This window comes from Eublepharis macularius, chromosome 5 (genome assembly GCF_028583425.1).
Source record: "Eublepharis macularius isolate TG4126 chromosome 5, MPM_Emac_v1.0, whole genome shotgun sequence".
Classification (NCBI taxonomy): domain Eukaryota; kingdom Metazoa; phylum Chordata; class Lepidosauria; order Squamata; family Eublepharidae; genus Eublepharis; species Eublepharis macularius.
The window spans coordinates 166898877-166923800 of NC_072794.1; the positions used below are offsets into that span (position 1 = coordinate 166898877).

The 24924-nt window shown below is 48.0% G+C and overlaps 1 protein-coding gene and 1 long non-coding RNA gene across 2 annotated transcripts; both read left to right on the top strand.

Moving 5' to 3' along the window:
• Window positions 1-3367: 3367 nt before the first annotated feature.
• Window positions 3368-5362, top strand: LOC129330006 (uncharacterized). Its single transcript, XR_008597041.1, has 3 exons — window positions 3368-3419; window positions 5080-5105; window positions 5300-5362. It is a non-coding gene; the product is annotated as an uncharacterized LOC129330006 (long non-coding RNA).
• Window positions 5363-14692: 9330 nt separating this feature from the next.
• LOC129329764 (ammonium transporter Rh type A-like) lies at window positions 14693-16324 on the top strand. The gene has a single exon (XM_054979365.1). The coding sequence runs from the start codon at window positions 14713-14715 to the stop codon at window positions 16135-16137; it is 1425 nt and encodes a 474-aa protein (XP_054835340.1). The 5' UTR covers window positions 14693-14712; the 3' UTR covers window positions 16138-16324.
• Window positions 16325-24924: the final 8600 nt, after the last annotated feature.

Genomic DNA, 24924 nt, shown 5'->3' on the forward strand with positions numbered 1-24924 from the left:
GGCCAACTTGTGTTTTTAGAAATCTGGCCTCAGGGCTCGGAAGCGTCCCCTCTCCAGGCTCTGCCGCATTCCATTTCAAACAGGCTGGTGTAAAGAGCCACCGCCGGGGGCAATTGTATTTGAACGTGGAGAAGGGAGGAGCAAGAGAGATTCTTTCGAACTGTCAAGTGCAGCGGGCGCCCCAAAGAACATTCCAGAGACCAACCTTCTTTGGAGTGCTCATGAGTGTTTGGCGGCAGGTCATCAAGAACCCGTTTAACCTGATAGGACGTTTAGGAAAAGGCCCTGAGGGAGAAGAACAGCTTAAGGGAAAACTGGTTCCATTCATTAAAACCTTTAACCCATTTTCCCTGCCTGGTCCTCCAAGGAGAAGGCCAGGAGCAACTGAGAACAGGTATGTACCACTAAGATTTGCTTGATTAAGAGCCAGTGTTGTGTAGTGGTTAGAGTGTTGGGCTAAGAACTGAGAGATCCAGGTTCAAATCCCTCTCTGCCATGGAAGCTTGCTGAATGAATTTGGGTCAACCACTCTCTCTAAAGCTATGTAATAAGGCTCCTACAAGGATAATGTGAAAAAAAGGGGAATGATAAATGCAGGTCTGAGAAAGGGTGGGATAAAAATGTACTAGACGGAAGGGACTGTGGACAGTTCTGTGTCAGAAGATGACGTTTATCATGCAATAAGATGCAAATATGTGAGGTAGAGGTGTTACAAGGAAGATGAAGAGATTTGAGCAACTTCAAAACGTGTATCCGTTATAGCGAATGTTCGGTGAGTGGTGATGTTGTGAATAATATCAACAGCTCCCAAAAATATTCTGCATGTTAGAGAGACATTGACAGTCACATAAATGGGTGCAAAAAAGCATAGAAGCATATATCCTGCCTTGCTCCTTTGCACAAAAATTCTTTGGAAATCATCAGTATTCAAATATGAATTCACCTCGGGCAAAGAGCAGATAGCCTTTTTCTTCTTTTTTAATATTGTTTTTGTCTTCATGGGTCCGAAGAACCCTTGTGGTTCCCCCAATTATTTTACTTACAAAGGATAAAATGCATAAAATGTCTCAGTTTTAGAAACCAGAATAAGATGGCATATTGATATATTGTAATAGATTGAATATAAGGTTAGGATCTGATGAGAATGGTTAAATATTAGTGATGAGGTAGAACGCATGATGATATGGAAAATTTGGCATAATAGTTAAGTTAAATAGAAGTGATCGGTATAGAAGCATTAGACCATATTAAGATACAGCGGTAAGAATGTACATGGAGACGGCTTGGTTTGATCTTTAGTCGATCTAAAATCGAATACTGTGTAGGAAAAAGATCGTATTTAGTTTGTGAAGATACACAGGAGGTGGAATAGGAGATGTAATGTTGATGAACTCTGATTAAGATATATTCTGTTTACTTTGCAACTCTTGCAGTGCAAAATCTTATTGTTCCCTTGATCCTATTATCCTCCTTTCTTTTTTCTGTATCCCTCTTTGTTCTGAAAAAAGGGGGGGAGAGAACCTTTGTGGTTCCCCCAACTTGCAGGTGTTTTCTTCCGTAAAGATTTTTTAAATGCTGATGAAAGCAATTGGCACTGCACTTCTGAATGTATATAACTTTATCATGATCAACTCTATTGAGTAAAGATCCAGAGGAGTTAGCCGTGTTAGTCTGTAGTAGCAAAATCAAAAAGAGTCCAGTAGCACCTTTAAGACTAACCAATTTTATTGTAGCATAAGCTTTCGAGAATCAAGTTCTCTTCGTCAGATGCATGGTACATAAACTGGTCAAATATAGAAGAGGAGGGGGAAGGAGGGGAGGAGAGAGAAGAGAGAAGATGCAGTTGGGGGGGAGGGAGGGAATGTTTTGATTGCACCCTCCATCTCTCCCCTCCAACTGCATCTTCTCTCTTCTCTCTCCTCCCCTCCTCTTCTATATTTGACCAGTTTATGTACCATGCATCTGACGAAGAGAACTTGATTCTCGAAAGCTTATGCTACAATAAAATTGGTTAGTCTTAAAGGTGCTACTGGACTCTTTTTGATTCTATTGAGTAAGAGTCCAGTAGCACCTATAAGACTAACAAAATTTGTGGTAGGGTGGGAGCTTTCATGAATCACAGCTCACTTCTTCCGGTGCTGTGGCTCATGAAAGCTCCTACCCTGCTACAAATTTTGTTAGTCTTATAGATGCTACTGGACTCTTGCTCTTTTCTACTGCTACAGACAAAGACAGCTATTCCATCTTGATCTAGCTGCATTGAGGTTACAGTGAAATTTTTCAACATGCTACCTAGCGTGTATTCCCTGAGCTTTATTTTTGCTTTCAAGAATCTAGGAGTAAAATTTCTAAACTATTTCACTCAATGTCTGGTCCAGAGTCAGCAATATTGATTATTGTCGCCGTGAGCTTCATCTGGACTATTTTAAAGTAACAGAGTCTGGGAATCTGAAACAGTCTTAAACGCTGAGCTGAAATGTTAATTTCGTATGTATGTAGAATTGGTCTAAGAGGTCTCCTTGGACAAACATGGGGGATGCTCCTCTCCCCCCTTCCCATTGCATACTGCTTTGGAGGGTCTCCTGGTCACATGGAATGGCTCCAGAGATTCCAAAGGGATGCAGGTGGGGCGAAGCGATCAACGGCACCCACTATCTGTGAGCTGAAGTGTGTTTGTGTAAAGAGAGATGTTTCAATTTTCTGATCATCTGAGGGCCAAGCTAGAAGTGACGAATTCCACTCGAATGGCAAGTGAAGAGACTCACATGTATTCCTCCCTGTTCACTTGCACTCCACTTGCACTCCACTCGATCAAATAGTGATCGAGTGGAGTGCAAGTGGAGTGCAAGTGAACAGGAAGGAATACATGTGAGGGCCAAGCTACAAGTGACGAATGACACTTGAACAGCAAGTCGATTGAGTGGAGAGCAAGCGAACAGGGAGAAATACACTTGCCGTTCAAGTGTCATTCGTCACTTGTAGCTTCGCCCTGAGTCTCTTCACTTGCCATTCGAGTGGAATTCGTCACTTCTAGCTCGGCCCTTAGTAAAATGTGCTGCGATTTTAATGCAGAATTTAAAAAAAAAAAGTTTGAGGAATGCTGGAACACAACACTGGAACAGTGTTGAACTAAGACCTGGGAGATCTGTTTTTAAATCCCTTCTCCGTCACCGTCTCCCAGCTCCACCGACTTCACAGGATAGTTGTGAGGGGGAAATTTCCCAAGGAAATACTCCTGTACGTTTTCCTTGGGAAAACAGCAGAATAGAAATGTGATAGACAAAGCAGGCTAATCATGCTGGGAGTGAAAGGGTTATTTATGCTGTCCTTCAGACGGAAGTGGAGTGTCTTGTATGTCATCCACAGCCGTCCCGTCCCGATCAGAGACTTTGCCCTCGTGTGCCCTAGGCAGAGAACAGGTAAAGAACATACCTTTTCATTCCACATTTTTTAAAAAAAATTCAAAATCAAAATTCCAGGAATTTTAAATGCTTGGAAAGAAGAGCAGGATTGTGCTCACCCGCCATGTATCGATTAGATTTTTGTATCGCCTCTGCAGAAGTACACAGTGACTTTCTGCAGAAGACCTTATAGCCAGATGGAGATTGGGTTTTTTTCAGCAGAAGACCCAAACCAGGCATGGAGGTCAGGGGTGGCACCAGAGGGCCTGCTCCTGCTCCTCTCCTCCATTTTTGATGGGCCTGTGCATTTGGTGGTCTGCACAGAACAAATGTATAAAATGTATAAACAAAATGTATAAAATAAAGGGAGAGGAGCTACTGAGCGGTCAGCTGGCATCTCTCAGAGGGCCGTTTCCACATGTCCTTAGAGGTGCAGCTCACCCTTGGAACGTGTGCATATCGGTTTTTTACCGGGTTTTCTACGTATTTACCGGGACTGCACTAGCGCCGATGTTTTCTTTTGTTGCGGGTTTCTGGTGGGGTTTTTTTTTTGCATTTTCGGGCATATGAATTGGAAGTGTTTCTGAAGAAACTTATTCCTCTCAGTCCCTGCCCAGTTCTTCCCCCAAAGCTCTTCCCCTTTTTTCTTCACATTTCTGATCAGTAGCTGCATGCAATCTCGCATGTAAACAATAATTAAAAGGGAGACGAGCGCTTTTAGTCTATGATGACAAAAGTGCCCAACTTTCTCTCTAAAACTATTTTATTTTTCCCCATATGAACCCCAGAGGACTCTTCGCTCTAGCGATAAACATCTACTAAAGATCCCTGGCCCTAGGGAGGCCCGCCTGGCATCGACCAGGGCTTTTTCAGTCCTGGCCCCGGCCTGGTGGAACACTCTGTCCAATGAGACCAGGGCCTGGCGAGATTTGTTAGCTTTTCGCTGGGCCTGTAAGACGGAGTTGTTCCACCAGGCATTTGGTTGATGCAAGGCGGTGCCCCCTAGCCGGGGGAATACAACATATGCCCTCCCTACTAGTGACACGTCCACCTCTCATATTTCCCTGCCAAGATGCTTCGGAGATGGCTAAAAATGTGGTTGTCTAGATTATGTGCTCTCTCTCTCTCTCTCTCTCTCTCTCTCTCTCTCTCTCTCTCTCTCTATACACACACACACACATATGTGTTATATATATATATATATATATGTATGTACACTAAAGATCTGTCCACCACCCTACATATGAGCCAGGGCTTGAAAAGCAGTATTTTATCATCACTATCTGAAGAGAAGCTGTATTATATAAAGCTGTTTTAATATTTTTTTGTATTTACTGTTATATTTATATACTGTTTTAACGTTTTTGTATACTGTTTTATCTGTTTTTAACTGTATTTATGTAAATTGAAATGTTGTACTCCGCCCTGAGCCCGCCTGGCAGGGAGGGCGGAATAAAAATCTAATCTAATCTAATCTAATCTAATCAAACAAACAAAATGTATTTTAATCTGTGTATTTAAGATGTTTTATGGTTTTTAATTGTGTATACTGTGAAATATGATTTTAAACTTGGTTGTAATCTGCCCTGAGCCTGCTGATGCGGGGAGGGCAGAATATAAATCGAATAAAATAAATAAATAAAACTATTTTTGTTTGTGTGTTTGTTACTGTTTATAGGTTTTCCCGCAACCTCACAACCAAAGGTAAGCTTTTATTGGTATTGCATGTGGCAGATGAGTTGCTGGGGCGTCTCAGCAAAACACAGAGCTAAATTTGGGGAAAGGTGGAAACAACGGGCTGTCCGGAACCGGTCCAGGTCTTCCTCGGCCATTTCAAAGGCATCTCAAAAGGCAGCTCTTCAAGACCACACCACCACTTCTTCCTTCTTCTGTTACAGGTCAAGGGCAACCCTCTGAGAAAAGGCGCTGGAATTCCCAAACAGCACCTATTCACCAACAGGCAAGTAAGGGTTTCAATGGAAAGGGAGGATCCAGATGTGGGAGGGGCCAGCAATGGGAGGGGACAAGCACTCATGCAGGGGGCAGAATACAGGAGAACATCAGAAGGCCCCAGCTGGATCAGAGCGAATGTCTGCCTAGTCCCGCCTCCCGGTGCCTCCAGAGACCAATCAGATAATCCTGGAAAGGAGGCAGTGCCCCAAGGTCAATTACTTCCTCCATTGTTGCGCCCACCGTCAACAAACTGTATCCGGAGGTAGCACACTGCTTCTGAACATGGAGGTTCCATTTATTCATTGTGACTATTGACAAGAAGACGAATGGCAGGAAGGGGAACCTATCTAGAGGTCTCACCCCACCCCTCAAAATCTACTACCTTGGGATTCTGTGAGCTTTGAAGGGACTGAGCAGGCATGTACCTTCCCACCTTTTTTTTAAAACCTGGCTCTAAGCTGCTCTAAACATTTTGTGTTCCTGGAGCCTGTTGAGTCCACTTCAGGCTGATGTGGTGTTCTCTGTTGGTTCACGTACAAAGATGTGTTTTTCTGCACATCCAATGAGAGCCAGTTTGGTGTAGTGGTTAAGAGCGCGGGACTCTAATCTGGAGAGCCGGGTTTGATTCCCCACTCCTCCACTCGAAGCCAGCTGGTTGACCTTGGGTCAGTCACAGCTCTCTCAGAGCTCTCTCAGCCCCACCCACCTCACAGGGTGATTGTTGTGGGGATAATAATAACATACTTTGTAAACCGCTCTGAGTGGGTGTTAAGTTGTCCTGAAGGGATGTATATAAATCAAATATTATTATTATTCCTGAGTAGCGAGAGATCCCTTCCTTGTCTGTGGGTTACCCTGTTATACGAGGGTGGCCACTTCACAAACAAGCAAACTTTACAAACAGCCTGTTTTCTAACACACACACCCTAAAGCCAATGCAAACAAGATTCTTTACATGTGCGTGCACACACACACACACACACACCATACATATGCATTGAAAGGCTGAAATTCAGCACCCAAAGCGATCCACAGTCTGTGCCAAGAAAACCCGGGTATTGCAATGTGTTTACCAGGCAAATTAAACGCATTTGCATAACGCATCGTATTTCTCCCGATACTGGAGAGGGCCCAGGACTGGGAGTCTCCTAGGGCACCCAAGCGCTTTACCTTCCTTTGCTTAACCAATTGTCCAGCTCAGGTATGGCAGAGTGGAGAGAAATTAGGGTAGCAAAGCTCTCCTTCCTCGGAGGTCTTTAAGAAGAGGCAAGATGGTCACCTGACTGCAATGGTGACTCTGCGACTCAACATGCAAGTTGGGAGAGGGAGAGCATGAAAGGACAAGCCGGTGCTAGGCTCTCGTGGCCCTGGTATATGCCCAGGGCAATGCCAATCGGCGCTTTGGGGGCAGGAAGGAATTTTCCTCCAGGCCAGATTGGCTGGGGATCCATGAGGATTTTTGTCTTTCTCTGGACCTAGAACAGAGGTCATGAGGGTGGGGTGGAGGTAACTGAATTTCCTGGACTGTGCAGGGAGATGGACTAGATGACCTTTGGGATACCTTCCAGCTCTACGTTCCTGTGTTTCTATCAATCACATAACAACAACATTCGATCTATATACCGCCCTTCAGGACAACTTAATGCCCACTCAGAGCGGTTTACAAAGTATGTTATTATTATCCCCACAACAAAACACCCTGTGAGGTGGGTGGGGCTGAGAGAGCTCTGAAAGAGCTGTGACTGACCCAAGGTCACCCAGCGGGCTTCAAGTGGAGGAGTCCAGATTAGAGTCCCGTGCTCTTAACCACTACACCAAACTGGCTCTATTTATCCCACTCTTCTGTCAAGGTGCTCAAGATGGCATAGTGGGTTTGCCCCTCCTTCCTTTAACCTCACAACAACCCGGTGAGGTAGGTGAGGCTGAGATAGAGGGATTGGGGCAAGACTATTCAGCAGACGTCATGATTCAAACCCAAGCGCTTGTCTGTCATTAACTCACTAACTCAGATTCTTTGATGGATACTTAGGAATGCCACGAGGGGTCAGGAACTGCTTTGATGAACTGAATTCCTTGGCAGAGGTCAGGCTTTGCCTTTCTCCCAATAGCACTGACCAGCTGTAACTCATTTGCATCGCCCCATAGAATTGGTGAGAAGAGAATCTACTCATATGAAAACATAAAGCTGCCTTTTACTGAATCAGACCAGGTTACTATTGCCTACTCTGGCCGGCAGCCGCTCTCCAAGGTTTTAGGCAGAGGTCTTTCACATCAGCTAATACCAGATCCTTTAAACAGGAGGTGTCAGGGATTGAACCTTGGACCTTCTGCATGCCAAGCAAATGCTCTCTGTGTGTGTTATGTGCCATTAAGTCACCTCCGACCTATGGCGACCCTATGAAGGAAAGACCTCCAAAACATCTTATCATTAACAGACTTGCTCAGATCCTGCAAACTGGAGCATGTGGCTTCTTTTATTGAATCCAGCCATCTTGTTTTAGGTCTTCCTCTTTTCCTACTGCCTTCCACTTTTCTTAACATTATTGACTCTGCCAGAGAATCTTGTCTTATGATGTGACCAAAGTACGATAGCCTCAGTTTTAGCTTCTAGGGAGAATTCAGGCTTGATTTGATCTGGTACACACTTATTTGTCTTTTTGACCATCCACAGTATCTGCAAAACTCTCCTCCAGCACCACATTTCAAATGAATCCATTTTCTTCCTGTCAGTTTTCTTCACTGTCCAACTTTCACATCTATACATGGCAATGGGGAATACCACAGTTTGGATTCTCTTGATCTTGGTCCGCAGATCTTTATCTTTAAGGATCTTTTCTAGTTTTCTCACAGCAGATGCTCTACCACTGTTTAAAACATTTACCCCCCCCCCATCTTTCCACCCCCTTAGTGTATCCCTATCTCCTCTCTTTATCTGCATAACCTTTCCCTAAATTTCAGGTGAGTAACCACATTGATATAGTAGAACAAGACTGAGATCCAGTATTACCTTAAAGACCAACTAGATAAAGTACAATGTACGTGGCTGCAGGGTAGAAATGCCAAGCTGTTACAATGATTTAATAATCTTATTGCTGTGAAACTGCAATAACAAATACAATACACAAGGTTCCCCTTCTTTGTTATTGCTATTTCACAACTACCAGGGCTTTTTTTCAGCCGGAACACGGTGGAACGGAGTTCTGGAACCTCTTGAAAATGGTCACATGGCTGGTGGCCCTGCCCCCTGATCTCCAGACAGAGGGGAGTTTAGATTGCCCTCCGCGCTGCCAAGCGGTGCAGAGGGCAATCTCAACTCCCCTGTGGCTGGAGATCAGGGGGTGGGGCCACCAGCCATGTGACCATTTTCTCCAAGGGCAACCGACTGAGCTCCACCACCTCTTTTCCCAGAAAAAAAGCCCTGACAACTACCAATTTATATAGATTATTAAATTATTGCAACAGCGTGGCATTTGTACCCTGCAGCCATGTGTGTTGTACTTTATTTAAAGAAACAGGGCTGCCAAGCCTCCAGGTGAGCCCGATTTATTTTTATTTATTTATTGTATTAGATTTTTAGTCCACCCTCCCTGCTAGGTGGGCTTCTGTTGGAGTACAACATTTCAATTAACATAAAGATCTAGAGATCTCCTGGAATTCCAGCTGATCTCAGGACTACAGACATCAGTTCCCCCGGAGGATATGACAGCTTCAGACAGCGGACTCTATGGCATCACATCCCTGTTGAAGTTCTTCCCCTCCGCAAACTCTTCCCTCCCCAGGTTCTGCTACCAAATCTCCAGAAGTTTAGTAGTGCATTGCAAGGAATTTAGGAAGTAAGGCTTTACCTAGGCCGTTTCCACACTACTCACCTTCATCCGGAACGCTGCAGAACGTCGCGAAAAAAGCAGAAGATAGCGTCTTCTTGCGCGAGTTTTGTGCGATGTCATGCAAAACTCGCGCGAGAAGATGCTCTGTATCGGATTTCTTTTTGTTTTCAAGTTTCAGCTCTCCTATTGCGCTATATTTGAATATCCCCAGCCAATGTTCGTATGGACTTGTACTATGTAATCCACCTTGAGTCTTGGTGAGACAGACAGACAGACAGACAGACAGACAGACAGACAGACAGACAGACAGACAGACAGACGAAAGAAAGAAAGAAAGAAAGAAAGAAAGAAAAAGAAAGAAAGAAAGAAAGAAAGAAAGAAAGAAAGAAAGAAAGAAAGAAAGAAAGAAAGAAAGAAAGAAAGAAAGAAAGAAAGAAAGAAAGAAGTTGTGGGCAGCTTCTCCCCTACCGTTTGCTTTCATACTTTGGCTCTCAGGGAAAAGTGAAGCAAATGTGGGCACAGGGAGAATATGCGTTTGCTGGAATGCGCAATATGTGTGCAAAAATTCCAACAGTGATGTCATACAAAGTCGGATGCTTGTGCCACGGTGCAAACACGTCCTCTATTGTCACGGCATCATCAGTTGGAGGGAGGTATTTCGATACCTCTCACACCTGCATCCTCGTGTGCACAGAAAGAAATCCAGTGCCTCAATGCATCCCATCCTAGCCCTGGTTAATGTATAATGCCAGCAACTCCAGATAAGAAGAAGAATTCTTCTTCAAGAGTAAGGTCCAGCATAGCACATCAGACCTAGAAGTTGCCAGACCAGTTTTTCTCTTAAGAGGCTTTCCCAGTGATAAAAGTGGATTCTTGCGGCATGAAGATCCTATTTAATTTTATTGCAACAGACCGACACAGCTACACTCTGGAATTATTCCCCAGTTTAAATTAATCTGATTTTCTTCCTACACCATCATATAATGCTATTCCTGAATAATGCATCGAGGACCTTCATTATATCTTGATGCCTCAGAATGTGCATGAGTGGGGGGGGGGTTCCATTTAATTTTTTACAGTTTTTTTTAGAAGAACACATCTGACATCCAAAACAGTTGTCGTCGACTCCTTTGCACGGAGAGGCCTGTCCCATTCGCAATTGACAAGGGCGTTCAAGTGCTTTGCACATGTTATCTTCATACCCTCTGCAACACCCAGCATGAATGGCAGAGGAATGCGATGGCTCAGCAACCGACACCTGCTTTGCATGTAGAAGGTCCCGGGTTCAATTCCTGGCCTTTCCAGTTAAAGGGCTGCAGGAAGCAGATGTTAGGAAAAACCTTTCTCTGCTTGGAGACGAAAATAGATGGTGATTTCGGAATGGGTCTTTCACTGTTGCTTAAAGGGCTTTTGGTGGCTTGATTTGGATTGGGGTTGGAGGCACGGCTCAGTGGCAGAGAATCTGCTTTGCATGCACAAGGTTGCAGGTTCAGTCTCTGGCACCTCCTGATAAAAGGATCAGGTAACAGGTGATGTGAAAGACCTCCCTCTGAGACCCTGGATAGCTGCTGCCAGTCTGAGTAGACAATACTGGACCAAGACTTTGATTCGGTATAAGGAAGCTTCATGCATTCACCTGTACAGAGAGAGATCAGCTTAACTCTTCCTGCACAAAATGAAACCAAGCCCACAAGGGCTGACTGCCATGTGGAGTGAGTGGATTTGTTCAGTGAAATGGTATCAGGGAGCTGGAAATAGTTAAGTCTCCTCTACTTGTGCACAACACTCCCAATCTATGTTAAGGCACTTTTCCACCAATCAGAATAAAGAATATGGAGCTACCTGGACCAACAGTCCTCTACAGGTTACTAAGTATCTAGGGATGCTCAAGTGAACCTCATTTCACATGTCCCCCCCCTCCAACTTTCCATGCACTCACACAGTCACACTTCAATTCACTCTGTGTGAACACATTCACTGCTAAAAGTATCCCAGTTTCCCCCACCTCCGTTCATTGAAATGTAGATCTTGATACTTTCTCACACCTTAAAGAAATGCAAATTGGCAAGTCAAAGGAGCCTACAGTACTTGTTCTTGCAGCGAAAAGAGAGGTGAATTGGCGCTCTGCTCTCTGGACCCGCTTGCAGATGCAATCACACAAAGGGAGCTCCTGTGAAAGCAGCAGGCACGTGCGCCGAGCAAGACACAGCCTGCACGTGAATTGAGGACCACACATAAAATCCTGCACTCGAGCATCCTCAGGTACTTAGTAATGTGTATTTCCACCCTTGGAGGAAGGCAACTTCCTCCAACCCTGCTGCCACCAAAGAGGCCTCTGGAAGCCCGACATCTGGAGTCCACATGCAAGCTTAGCTACCCCATGGAAGTATTTGTAGGCTGCTTTCCCACTGTTCAAAGCAGGGTAAAAACCTTTGCAAACCACACAGGATAGCGATCATAACACCCCAAAGGCAAACAATCACCATGCCAAAGTTCTCCCAGAACTGAGCAGCTAAATGAACCAAAGGCCTGCCGAGACCAAAGAAGCACTTACGGGACAAAGACCCGATGGAGGCCCTCCTTCTGTGGAAAGGCAGGACGTTCCAAAGCTCTGTGCACTGATGTCACCGATATAATTTCTCAGAAGAAGAACCTACAAAGCGGGCTTTGTTATTTGTGTGTACTAACTATCCCTATTGACCAAAGATAGTCACTATTTTCTTGTTTCTCTTCTTGGAAAAATCACATCTCCCTATCGAGTCCCGCTATTTTGTCTTTGGGAGATGTCTTGTTACAATCTTGCTAGAGTGAGCAGTTCACGTTCTCACTCGTGAAAGTTCAGTGCACTCCCTGTGGTCTCTAAATATTGAATCTTGGGGAGTGTGGATGTCTAGAGTCTAGTGTTCATGTGTTATATGCAAAAGGCGCCATGTGCCACACACCTTGTTATTTGATATGCTGCAGTTGCTGTTTTCGATGGTAGATAGGCTATTGTAGCACTTGGGGAGGGGCCATGGCTTAGTGGGTATCTGCTTTGTGCGTGTGTGCATGTGTGGTGGTGCTCTCAAGTCAGAGTTGACCTATGGCGACCCCTGGCGAGGTTTTCATGGCAAGAGACTACCAGAGGTAGTTTGCCATTGCCTGCCTCTGCAACCTTGGTCTCCCATCCAATTACTAACCAAGGCCGACCCCTGCTTAGCTTCTGAGATCCAACAAAATCAGGTTCACCCAGGCTATCCAAGTCAGGGCTTTACATGCAGAATATCTCAAGCTGAACTTTTGGCATCTCGGGCTAAAAGGATCAAGTAGCAGGTGACGTGAAAGACCTTTCTCTGCCTGAGATAGGGTGGCCAAGATTGTCTACTTTGATAGGCTGTGTAACTGGAAGTGACATCAAATACCACAGGATGTTCTTGGATTCCCCTGAAATGTTATGGTTTTTACCATAGAGTTTTGGGGAAATAGTAGAACATCTCGTAACACAGTGCCATCACTTCCAGACAGACCTGGAAGAGTTGCAGAATGCTTTTTTTTTTTGCTAAGTCTGCACTCACACACGCCAGTCTCAACCACAGACCCTGGAGTTCCACTGCTCGGCAGTGACAACAACACTGACCTTGATAAACTAATGGTTTGACTCAGTGTAGGAAAGTTTTGACATATTTACATGCCTGTAACAGTTATTTTTTACTAATTTTTCTTAGTTAAGAGAATAAGCAGCTTCATCTCTTTTAAACTGAGAACAATCAATGCAAACAAGCCAGAGGTAAAGCTGGTTGGGAGGGCTGCGGTCTTATAGGACATTGTACTTCCCTTCTTCAGTGCGGTTCAGCTGGCCCTTGCTGACGTGGTCAAGAGGATAAGGGCCAGGGCTTTTTTTCAACTGGAATGCGGTGGGACGGAGTTCTGGCACCTCTTGAAAATGGTCACATGGCTGGTGGCCCCGCCCCCTGATCTCCAGACAGAGGGGAGTGTAGATTGTCCTCCACACAGCGGCGCGGAGGGCAATCTAAACTCCCCTCTGTCTGGAGATCAGGGGGCGGGGCCACCGGACATGTGAGCATTTTTGCCAAGGGCGATTTAAACTTTTAAAAACTCCCCCCTTGTTCCAGCTAACTCAAAGTGATGTCATTGTGCATTCCTGCGAGCGTGTGCACACTTTGCGCATGCACATGTGGTACCAGGGGCACCAGCTCCCGCCAGGAGTTGCCCCCAGTGCTGGCAACCCACTGAGTTCCACCATCTCTTTTCCCAGAAAAAAAGCCCTGATAAGGGTTATACGGGATCTAACTTTATTAACACCTTGACCTGGGTAGCCCAGGTGAGCCTGATCTCATCAGATCTCAGAAGCTAAGCAGGGCTGGCCTTGGTTAGTAATTGGATGGGAGACCTCCAATGAGGACCAGAGTTGCAGGGGCAGGCAATGGCAAACCACCTCTGTTAGTCTCTTGCCTTGAAAACCCCACCAGGGTTGAAAGGACATAGATAAGTAGAATTCTAACTCGAGCAGACTCTATGATATATATATATATAATATATATATATTCCCTCCCTACCTTTTCCCTTGTCCTCCCCTATTCCTATATGAGAAAACTAATAAAAAGCTATTTTAAAAAAAGGGAAAAAAGAAATCCCCACCAGGGGTCGCCGTAAGTCAGCTATGACTTGAGGGCACTCTCCACCATCACACCACTCAGTAAAGGAATCGGCCAGAAATGATCTGAACAGATGGGGAGGGGGGAGGCAGGCACCCGTAAACCATATCTGAGGGTAGAGCTTGCTAACTCTTGCGGGAGGGACCATGACTCAGAAAACCGTCCAAACACAAATGAGACAAAATAAAAGAGAAGACAGACGGGCAGGGCTGCCAATGAGCTTTAAGCTCTCTTTTTAATGTCCGAGTGGCAGCAGCATGTTCACAAACCCCATGCTGATTTGTGCTACGGCCCTGGCCGGCTGCTCGGCTGTCACTGCTTCCTCTGCCTCACCTGCCTCCTGTTGGGAAAGAAAGGGCCTTGCAGCTGATTGTCTATTTCTTTCATCCTCACCGCAGGGTCATCGTAGCTCAGAGGCTGAGCTAGGGTTGCCAGCCTCCAGGTGGTGGCTGGAGATCTCCCGGAATTACAACTGGTCTCCAGGCCGCAGAGATCAGTTCGCCTAGAGAAAATGGCTACTTTGGGGGTCGGACTCCATGGAATTATGCCATGCCAAGGTCCTTTCCCTCCCCAAACCCCACTTTCTCCAGGTTTCACTCCCCAGATCTCCAGGAATTTCCCAGCCTGGAGCTGGCAACCCTAGGCTGAGCATCTGCTTTGCATGCAGAAGGTCCCAGGTTCATTTCTGTAGCATCTTCATTTCAAGGTTGCAGATGCTACACATGTGTTCTCTTACGGAGGTCCCGGAGAGCTCCTGCCAGTCAAAGTAGACAATATCGGACTTGCTGTGCTCCGTACATTCTACCCTTCCTCTGACCTGGCTGCTCCCCGGCTTCTTCCCTTGTACAGGACCTTCTTGGTGCCTCTTGGGGCAGAATGTCCAAGGTCTTCTCGACCAGCCTGCGCTGCCGGTTGCCCTGCTTGCTGTTCTTCTTCCAGGGTGCCCTGCTGCTGCTCTTCATCCTCTTCGTGACTTACGACGAGCACACAGATGCCGCTTCACAGTCTCCCGACGCGGACCCAAGTGCCAACCAGCTGTACGCCTTCTTCTCCCTCTTCCAGGACATCCAGTTGATGTTACTCGTGGGCCTGGGCCTACTGCTGGCGTTCATGAAGGGCTACGGGATCAGTGCCGTGGCCTACAACTTCCTGATGGCCAACTTCGCCACTCAGTGGGCCTTGATCGTACAAGGCTTTATGCACCATTACCACCAGGGCAAGGTCCACCTCGGCCTCTACAACATCCTCACTGCTGAATTCGCAGCTGTGACCGTGCTCATCTCAGCGGGGGCGGTCCTGGGCCGAACGAGCCCCCTCCAGCTTCTCCTCATGGCCCTCTGCGAAATCCCTCTCTATGTGGTTGGCGAGTGGCTAACTGTGACACGCTTGCAGGCCGTTGACGTCGGAGGAACCATAACACTCCATGTCTTTGCTTGCTATTTTGGGCTCGGGGTCTCCATCGCCCTGTACCGACCAGGCCTGCAGCGAGGACACCCAAAGGAGAATCCTTCTTATCTCTCGGACCTCCTGTCCTTGGTGGGAACCATGATCCTCTGGGTCTTCTGGCCCAGCTTTATTGCTTCCCTTGCCCGGCAGGGGGATGCCCAACACAGGGCTGTGCTTCACACATGGGTTACCCTCAGCTCAAGTGCTTTAACCTCGTTTGCGACCTCCAGCCTCCTGGAGAAGAAGGGGAAGCTGAACATGAGCCACCTGCAGAACGCCACGTTGGCTGGAGGAGTGGCCATTGGTGCAGTGGCAGACATGGCCATTACTCCAGCGGGAGCGTCTGTCCTAGGCATTGTTTCTTCCCTGGCCTGTATCCTCGGCTTCAAATACATGACCCCCTTCTTGGCCACCAAAATCCACCTTCAGGACCAGTGTGGAATCCACAACCTTCATGGCCTGCCGGGCATCATTGGTGCGGTGGGTGGAATAGTGGCCATCTTGTGGATACCCGATGAGGCCTATGGACTCCGCCTCCACCAGGTCTTCCCTCCACATGCTCCACCTCTGGGGAACATCAGCATGGCAGAGACAACCTCAGAGGGGCAGGAACTGGGAAGGACAGCATCACAGCAGGCTCTCTACCAGGCTGCAGGGCTTGGTGTGTCCTTCGTTGTATCCCTCGTAGGAGGATACCTCACTGGGTTGGTTTTGAAGCTGCCCTTCCTAGCCCAGCCACCCGATGACCTCTGCTTTGATGATGCCCTTTACTTTAAGATCCAGGAACCAGTAGAGACCTGGTGTGTTGTCCAAGCTCATGAGGACCTCCACTTGCCCCTAAAAGACAATGTTTAATTAATGCAACCATCAACAGTCCAATGCATCTGCGTCTCTGGTATAGGATTGCCAGCCTCCAGGTGGTGGCTGGAGAGCTCCCAGAATTCCAGCGGATCTTCAAGCCAGGCAGGTTAGTTCCCCTTGAGAAAATGGCTGCATTGGAGAGCAGTCTTTATGGCAGGGTATACTAATGAGGTCCTTCCCCTCCCCAAACCCCGCCCTCTCCAGGCTCCACCTCCCAAATCTCCAGGAATTTCCCTGCCTGGAGCTGGCAACCCCACTCTACCTGGCAGAACATCTCTGTTTTACAGGTGCGCCAAAATGATATAAGGTCTTGGCGGGCCTGAGTGTCTTCTGAAAGAGAGTTCCACCAGGTCGGGGCCAGGATGGAAAATGCTCTGGCCCTGGTTAAGGCCAGCTGAGACGCCCTGGGGCCAGGGCCCACCAATAGGTGTTTACCTACCGATTTAAGGGCTCTCCAGGGTACATATGGGGAGAGGCGGTCCCCTTTGGGAAAGGGAATGCTTTCAGTCTCACAAACAAAAAGGAAGCATGTCCCGCCTGCCTGATTGCTGGAGTGGCGTGATCAGCGCCCAGAATTAGGAGGCAGGGAGGAGGCTAGCCCTTCATGCTTTGCGGAACATGCAATTAGGGTTGCCAGCTCCAGTTTGGGAAATTCCTGGAGGTTTGGGGGTGGAGCCTGGAGAGGGCGGGGTTTGAAGAAGGACGGGGATTCAGTGGGGTACAAAGCCACCAAGTGCACCCTCCAAAGCAGCCATTTTCTCCAGGGGAACTGTAAATCTGGGAAATCTCTCCGATTCTGGTCAAACACTGCAACACCACCGTGGCTGTGCCCCACTTTATATGCAAACCAGACAGATACATTATATAAATCAATGGTACGGCCTCATTTGGAATGCTGTGTACAGTTCTGGTCACCACACCTCAAAAAAGATATAGCACTGGGAAAAGTGCAGAAAAGGGCAACTAGAATGATTAAAGGGATGGAACACTTCCCCTATGAAGAAAGGTTAAAGCGCTTGGGACTCTTTAGCTTGGAGAAAGGACGACTGAGGGGTGACATGGTAGAGGTTTACAAGATTATGCATGGGATAGAGAAGGGAGAAAAAGAAGTATTTTTCTCCCTTTCTCACAATACAAGGACTCGTGGGCACTCAATGAAATTGCTGAGCAGTCGGGTTGGAACGGGTAAAAGGAAGTACTTCTTCACCCAAAGGGTGATTAACCCATGGAATTCACTGCCTCAGGAGGTGGTGGCAGCTTCAAGCACAGACAGCTTCAAGAGGGGGTTGGATAAACATACAGAGCAGAGGTCCATCAGTGGCGATTAGCCACAAGAAACAGATGGGATTCTCTGTCTAGGGCAGTGGTGCTCTGTATTCTTGGCGTTTGGGGGGGCAATTAGTGGGAGGGCTTCTAGTGTCCCTTCCTCATTGGCAGACCTCCTGAGGACACCTGGTTTTTTGGACATTGTGTGACACTGAGTATTGGACTGGATGGGCCATTGGCCTGATCCAACATGGCTTCTCTTATGTTTTTACTAATTTAAAAGAGGGGTTGCTCCCACCAGGTCTCTCCTGACCCCCAAACTTTTTTGATATATGTAAACTGTCAGGAATAAGCCAGTGGCAAAGTGGGAGACTTTTGGAATTTTAGTTTAGTGCATAAGGGGGCGCTCCATATGAATTTACGAGCCAGTTCCGTGTGTACTTTAGAGATCTCATACTGTGAGGGAGCCCTCGTGTTTTCCAGTTTTGGAATTCAGGATTTGTTTTAGGACAGAATTCCATTTCCTTTAGCTGCCTCCAGCATGAATCCATCACCGTTTGTCTGGATCTGGAAATCAGCGCTGTGGTTTTTCTCCTGAAGTGAAACACTGTAGCCGAAATAATTTGGGAATGAGAAAGTCAAAATATCTCCAGCCTCCATCGGTATTTGGCAGTTCTGAGATTTGTATTACTCAATGTGGGGGAAGGCGGAGATGTGCAAGAATAAAACATGTTCAAATGTATGGTGTTTAAACACAAAAAAAGTACTTTTTAAAATGCTTTGTGCTTTGCAGGATCACGGTGGTTCTGGAACTTCATGCTCCAAAAATGTCTCGGGTTGCGCATGCTGCTAGCTGACTTCTATGTAAGCAGCAGCGTGCCAAATTGACTAGCAGCATAGTTCTTAGAACTCTTTCCTGGAAGTAAGCCCCATTGAGTAGACTTACGCCAGATTCGAAGTAACCGTGCTTGCGATGGCGCTGTTGCTTTGCACCTTACTTGACAATAAATTTGCTTAACCGCCAACAAACGTCCCTACTGAAAGACATTTGTGGAGCAACTCTTTGGGGAGATGAAAGTATTCAGGGCCGGTGTGGGTTGAGTGCGCCCTGGGCATGGCAAGTATTGGAGCTTCTTCTTTTTTTTTTGCTCTGCATCACACGTGCGCGCTCCCGGGCCCGCATGGTGACGTCATCATGCAGGGCGCACCGCCCCCATCCACCACAGCCACCTGCACTCCCACAGCCAGCTCGGCTGCTACAGGAAGGCCAGGTTGGCCCCAGTGAGCCGGCTGCCCCATCAGCGCACAGGCAGCGTGGGCAGCCTCCCCACAGGCGCTGGTCACCAAGCTGGCCTTCTTGCAGCAGCCAAGCTGGCTGTGGCAGCATGGGCGGCTATGGAGGAGGGAGACGAAGACTGTGCCATGCCTGTGGGGAAGCTGCCCACACCGTGTGTGTGCTGATGGGGCACCTGGCTCGCTAGGCGCTAAGCTGGCTGCGGTGGAAAGGGGGCAGAGACAAGCCAGCCGCCCCGTCAGTGCACTGGCAGTGTGGGATGCCTCCCCAAGGGTGTGGCACACTCTCTTGCGCCCTCACGAATTTTGCGCCTGGGGCAACTGCCCCTCTCCCCCCACACACACACTATGCCATTGCCGGGGACTGCACTGAAGAAAGTTGAAGGGGGTTGCCTTTGTGGCTGTTTGAAGATTTGGCCTTGAGAGCTTTCCTCATTTGCAGATTAGCTTTTTCTCCCTTCTGCTGCCACATAGATGATGCTGGGAGGGACACTTCCCTCCGCTTCTGAGAGGCTCCAGGGAGCGGCCCGAAGACATGTCGGCGCCCTCTCTGCACAGCAGGGGATCTCCAGTGTCTTGCTTCCCGGTTCCTTCTGTGCACGGAGCCAAAAGGCACCAGTGGAGAAGCGAGGGCTTCTGGAAGGCCTGCTGGACCGCCCTGTCCCCTCGGCTTGGCTCGAAGCCACCGGCTGAAGGATGCCCAACAGCAAAGCTGGGGACTCGTTAAAGCAATAATCAGCAACAGACTCCAGTGGGGGCTGTGTTTGCTTTGCTAATTGGCAGCCTGAAATATGGTTCCGATTCTGTTGAAGGAACCCCAGCGCAGAGGCCTCGGCTTGCAAAGGCATCTTTTGCATACAGTCCAGTCCAGTTTTCTCGGAGCAGCAAAGAGGTGAAGGAGAGGCAGCAATTTCGTAGCAGTAATGTCGGTAACTACACTGGGATGGGCACACCACAGGTACAAGGGTCAGTTTGAGGAAGGGTTACTACTAACCTCTGGGTGGGGGAGAGGGGGCGGGAGATCCCGGGAATTACAACTGATCTCCAGACTGCAGTCCCCCTGGAAAAAATGGCTTCTTTGCATGATGACATCACTTCTGGAACGGACGTTATCGCACCGGCCACAGAAGTGCTCCTGAACTCTGTACGGGGCCAGTTCTTTGAGAATTGGCTCATTTGTGACCCAAATCAGCCCCAAACAAAACATGAGAGCACGCCCACGGCCTGCACAATGCCACTTCCAGTTAGGCTATGTTCAGCCACTGCTGATTTTTCAGGTTGTCCAAGTCTGCAGTGTCTTTCATGTTCTTTTATTCTTGTCTGGATGCTACTCTGTGTGGTCCCGACGTACATCAGCAGTGGCTGAACATAGCCTAACTCAAACAGGACACAGTATCCTATTCCAGGACACTAAAATACTGGAAAACACTTCCAACTACTTCGTCAGATTGCACAGGGAAGCCACTGAAATTCATAAGCATAAGCACAGTTTCAACAGGAAAGAGGAGACTTTAAGAATGAATAGAGCATGGTTTCCAGTCCTGAAAAACACCAGGCTAACAAAACACTCTATACTCGACAATAGCCCTGTGGAGAAGATTAGCACATCAAGCACCAATCCGTATGCAAAAGAACCTCCTCAGGATACAGTGACGCCTCCCGCCATTAGCATTCCACACCCTGGGAAACTCCTACAGGATGACTCAGCTCAGTCCCACCCCTCCTGAGTAGATACAAATGACCTGCCAACATCTTTTCCACACTGTGACACTGAGAGATCTCTGTCTTTTGGTGCTACACCTCTGAAGATGCCAGCCACAGCTGCTGGCGAAACGTCAGGAACTACAATGCCAAGACCACGGCTATACAGCCCGGAAAATCCACAACAACCATCGTTCTCCGGCCGTGAAAGCCTTCGACAATATATTGCCAAGAGATTGCCTGCCATCTGGGATCCCTATGGATAATTCACTTTCAAATCGCTTCAGCAATTGGTTGCAACTGGATTTTCCCCTGTGAAAATGTGTATTATCCAACACCGACATGCGTGAAAGCAGCCACAAGCAGGAGAAAGTAGAATGTGGCCTTCTCCTACATCAGTTGTTCCTAACTTTTATGGTACATTGCCTCTGCACAGGGAGGTTCTGTTTAGCAATCATGAATAATAGCTCTTAATAAACCATGAATTTGTCAAATCCCCTTTCAAAGCCATCATATCTTATGGTAGAAAATTAATTATATTTTGTGGCTGTCTTGAATCTACAGCTAAATCAGTTTCACTCAATGGCTTGGCACACCAGCTTAAAAATTGGAAAACCAGTATACACATTTCCAAATACAATTGAGGGGGTGGATTGCAGGTCCCAGTACATTTTCATGGGGACGTAACCAATTACTCTGCAGGACCAACAACAGGGAATAGATGACGAGGCCTTCCTGTGATATTGCATCCTAGTACTAGGTTCCAGAGGTTGACTGCTTCTGAATATGGATGATCCTCTAAGTCACAATAGCTGTAAGCCGTTGTTGGGCCTATCCTCCACAAATCTGCTAACCCCCCATTCCTAAGATTGCCAGGTTCCAATACCTTCCCAGCGGGAGTGGGGGGCCAGGCACTTGTCTTGTGCCTCTTGTGTGTTGCAGCTCACAGACAGTCCCGACACTTGCACGATGATGTCACTTTCAGGAAGTGATGTCATCACACCAGCTACGGGCATGCTCCCATGCGTTCCATGGAGTTAATTCTGGAAGGGCCATAGCAAGGTTCGCCAGCACCCGGGGGTCAGCTCCAGGGCTGTTGCTGCCCCCATGACCACTAGTGCGCACACGCGCACACACAGAGAGAGAGACTGGACGTGACATCATCACGCAGGGCACGTCGCCCCCAGGAGCGCACCCACAATTCTGTGTGCTCCCTGGCCAGCAGCTGCGAGCCAGCCACCCCATCGGCATGGCAGGCAGCCAGGGTGGTGCATGGGCACCTCCCAACCCTCCCATTCAGTTGCCCCGCTTGCCACCCTGGCTGATGGCTGCACCTGGCCTGCAGCTGTTGTGCCCAGCCAGGAGTGTGCACCAGCGGCGGCAGCACAGGGTAACTGCGTGGGAGGGCTTGGAGGCCGCCCGCTCAGTTGCCCTGCGCTGCTGCTGCTGGCATATGCTCCCAGCTGGGTGCAGCAGCTGCGGGACAGGCGCAGCCATCAGTACGGCAGGCAGCTGGGGCGGCACACAGGAGGCCTCGCAGCCCTCCCACTCAGCCGCCAACACTGCTGCCACCAGCTCCTTGGTTTGTGCTCCCGGCCGGCAGCCATGCCCCGTGCCCCCTCTTCGTCAGTGCCAGGGGCAGGCAACCCCCCTGCCCCCTAGATCTGGCCCTGAATTCTGGTCCATTTGGGAGCACACCTACAGCCAGCACAATGAAGTCACTTCAGGAAGTGATGTCGTCATGCCCCGCCAGGAGCATACCCAATGCGCACTTTCTTGGGTTGCCTTCCAGTGGCAGGCAATTTCTGGGCGGTTTGCCACCTCCTGCTGATCACCAGTGATCGGGGGCAATGGGACAACCCACCCACCCCCGCGGGAGCTTGCCCGTCACCAGCAGGCACCTGGGAATCCTACCTGTCACAGCCATGCATGCTTCTGGTGGTTGCTATGCCCATTAGCAGTGCATTCCATAATTTAACTTCTCATGGAATCAAGAAGTAGCTCCATTTGCCAATCGTGTCTCTATTGCTCATCAACTTCATTTGGTGACCCCCCCACCCCACCCCCACCTCCAAGTTCTAGTATTTGGAGGGAGGGAAAATCTCGCTCTCTCCCCCCTTTCTCCATCTAATGCATAATTTCATGAACCTTGATCACATTCCCCCTTAGTCATCTTTTTTTCTAGACTGAAAAGTCCCTGCCTCTCCAGCTTTTCCTGATAGGAAAGGAGTTTCGATGCTCTAATCCCCTTGGTTGTCCTCTTTTGCACTTTTTTCCAGCTCTGCAATATCCTTTTTGAGCTACAGTGGCCAGAACTGTACACAGGATTCCAAACGAGACCGCAACATGGTTCTAGATGCAGACTCCTCCGTGGAATGGGCTGTTGTCCCAAATGGTTGCAGCAGCGGGTATCAGGGGAGGGTGGAGCAGGCCCCTTGGGGGTGCTTCTGGGCTCTTGGACGCTCAGGTTTCCAAGAGGCAGCCTGCGGAGAAACCTGGCTCTCTGTCTCTTTTTGCAGCTATTTTTGTGCCGCTCTCCGGCCCGGTTTCCTTTTTCTGCTTGTTTTGCTCCAATCTCCTGTTCGCACCAGTCTTACTTTCCCCCTCTCTCCAGCCTTTTCCTTTGCTCTTTCCTTCCTTCCGTGCTTCTTTTCCATGTTATCATGTTTCCCCAAACACTTAGATTTAAAAAAAAAAAACTCTGCACCCTTTCAGGGCCAAGCGCAACAATACATGTGAGATGCATGAACTGCCTCCCGCTTATTGAACCTGAAAAGCAACACCAGAGTGTGAGCAAAATGGACAAACAATGGGGGAAGTGATTAATTCTCTCCCGTTCCAATTTCTCCCTCAATTGTCCCCATGCTCTGCTCGGTCGCTCGGTCTCTGTGTTTGTTGTGAATGCTCTCTATTCCTTTCACTGGAGCAGGAACCAGTTCACTTTGGGAGACTGGAGTGCCTCGTTTTTTGGTCAACCGGATCGCACTGTCATGTACCCAGTGTGCAATGGAAGGTTTCCGGACATTCCACCAAAGACTTAAAGGTCGCTGTGGTTCAACAGAAACCTTTCAAAAACAAAATCCAACAGGAGGCTGCTGAATTGGAATTCATATGCAAATTTGACGCTGTCAAGCTGGGACTTAATAGAGACTATGAATGGTTATCACGTTATCACAGGTAACAGATTTCCTTTACAGAGGCATGGTCTGGGGGAGCCCAGTGACGCCTGGTGTGGGCTTTCGGGGACCACAGTTCTCTTTGTCAGATGCATCTGGCAGGGAGAGCTGTGGTTATCGAGGGCTTATACTTCATAGGAATTGGATGCTTTTACTGCTGCAAACTAACACGGCAAACTGACTCCACACCAAAAGGAGATGTTTACATTTACTAGCAAAGGAATGTTTTGGTTGCCTCCCCGCTAATTGCATCCTGTCCCCTTCTGATATATGTCTCCTTCTCTCCCCTATCTCCCCTCCTCTTCTGTATTTGACCAGTTTGGATCATGCATCTGACGAAGAGAACTTGATTCTCGAAAGCTTATGCTACAATAAAATTGGTTAGTCTTAAAGGTGCTACTGGACTGTTTTTGATTTCACTCAGCATGGCTGTGTTATGGGCACCAGTGTTGTGTGGCCAGCGAGGAAAAGGCCACTTTATGGTTAAGAGCATGTCACTGAGACAGCGGAGTTACAAGAATAGAAAGGTCAAGGAAAGATCAGCCTGGTAGCTAGTCTGTAAGGAAACAAAACTTCTTCTTCAGCAACTCCAAGGGAAGAATAAGGAACTCCGCATGTTTATTTTGTGGTTTTGGGCGTTCAAGGCAATGACAGTGCCATCAAGATAGCCCTTCTTTTGTCCTCTACGTTTACTGTATGTAATCTTTCTGCATTGCCTTGCTATTCGTTTCAGACTCCCGCAACGAGAGTGCAGCCGATGTCTTTCCAAGTGTGTGGAAACTGCTTTTTCGCTTCACTATGTACATTTACAGCATTAATTGCTCAAAGGTGTTTGGAGATAGGTTGCTGGCTTTTCACTGGCCCTGATCCTGAACGTTCACTGACAAGAGTGTCAACCTTCTTCCTTGGCAGGGCTCCTGCACTTTTAACACCTGGATACTAAGCAAAGCCAAAATAAGGCAAGCTTTGGTCATTTCTGCATGGGCGTGATTTTGTATGAAGACAGCACGGAACTACCCTCAGCCTCTGGAGTTTTTTAAGCAGTGGTTAGATGGCCATCTGACAGCAATGCTGATTCTGTGAACCTAGGAAGATCATGAGAGGGAAGGCAGGAAGGGTTACATCGGTGCTTAGTTCTCGTGGCCCCTTTTTGCATGCCCAGGGTAGTGCCAATCGCCACCTTGGGGTCAGGAAGCAATTTTCACCAGGCCAGTTTGGCTAGGGATCCTGGAGGTGTTTTGCCGTCTTCTGGGCATGGAGCAGGGGTCACTGGGAGTGTGGGGGGAGAGATAGTTGTGAATTTCCTGTGCTGTGCAGGGGGTTGGACTAGATGACCCTGGAGATC

Bases quoted from the DNA above. Each gene is read 5' to 3' on its own strand.
- LOC129329764 (XM_054979365.1), top strand. From the start codon at position 14,713: ATGTCCAAGGTCTTCTCGACCAGCCTGCGCTGCCGGTTGCCCTGCTTG.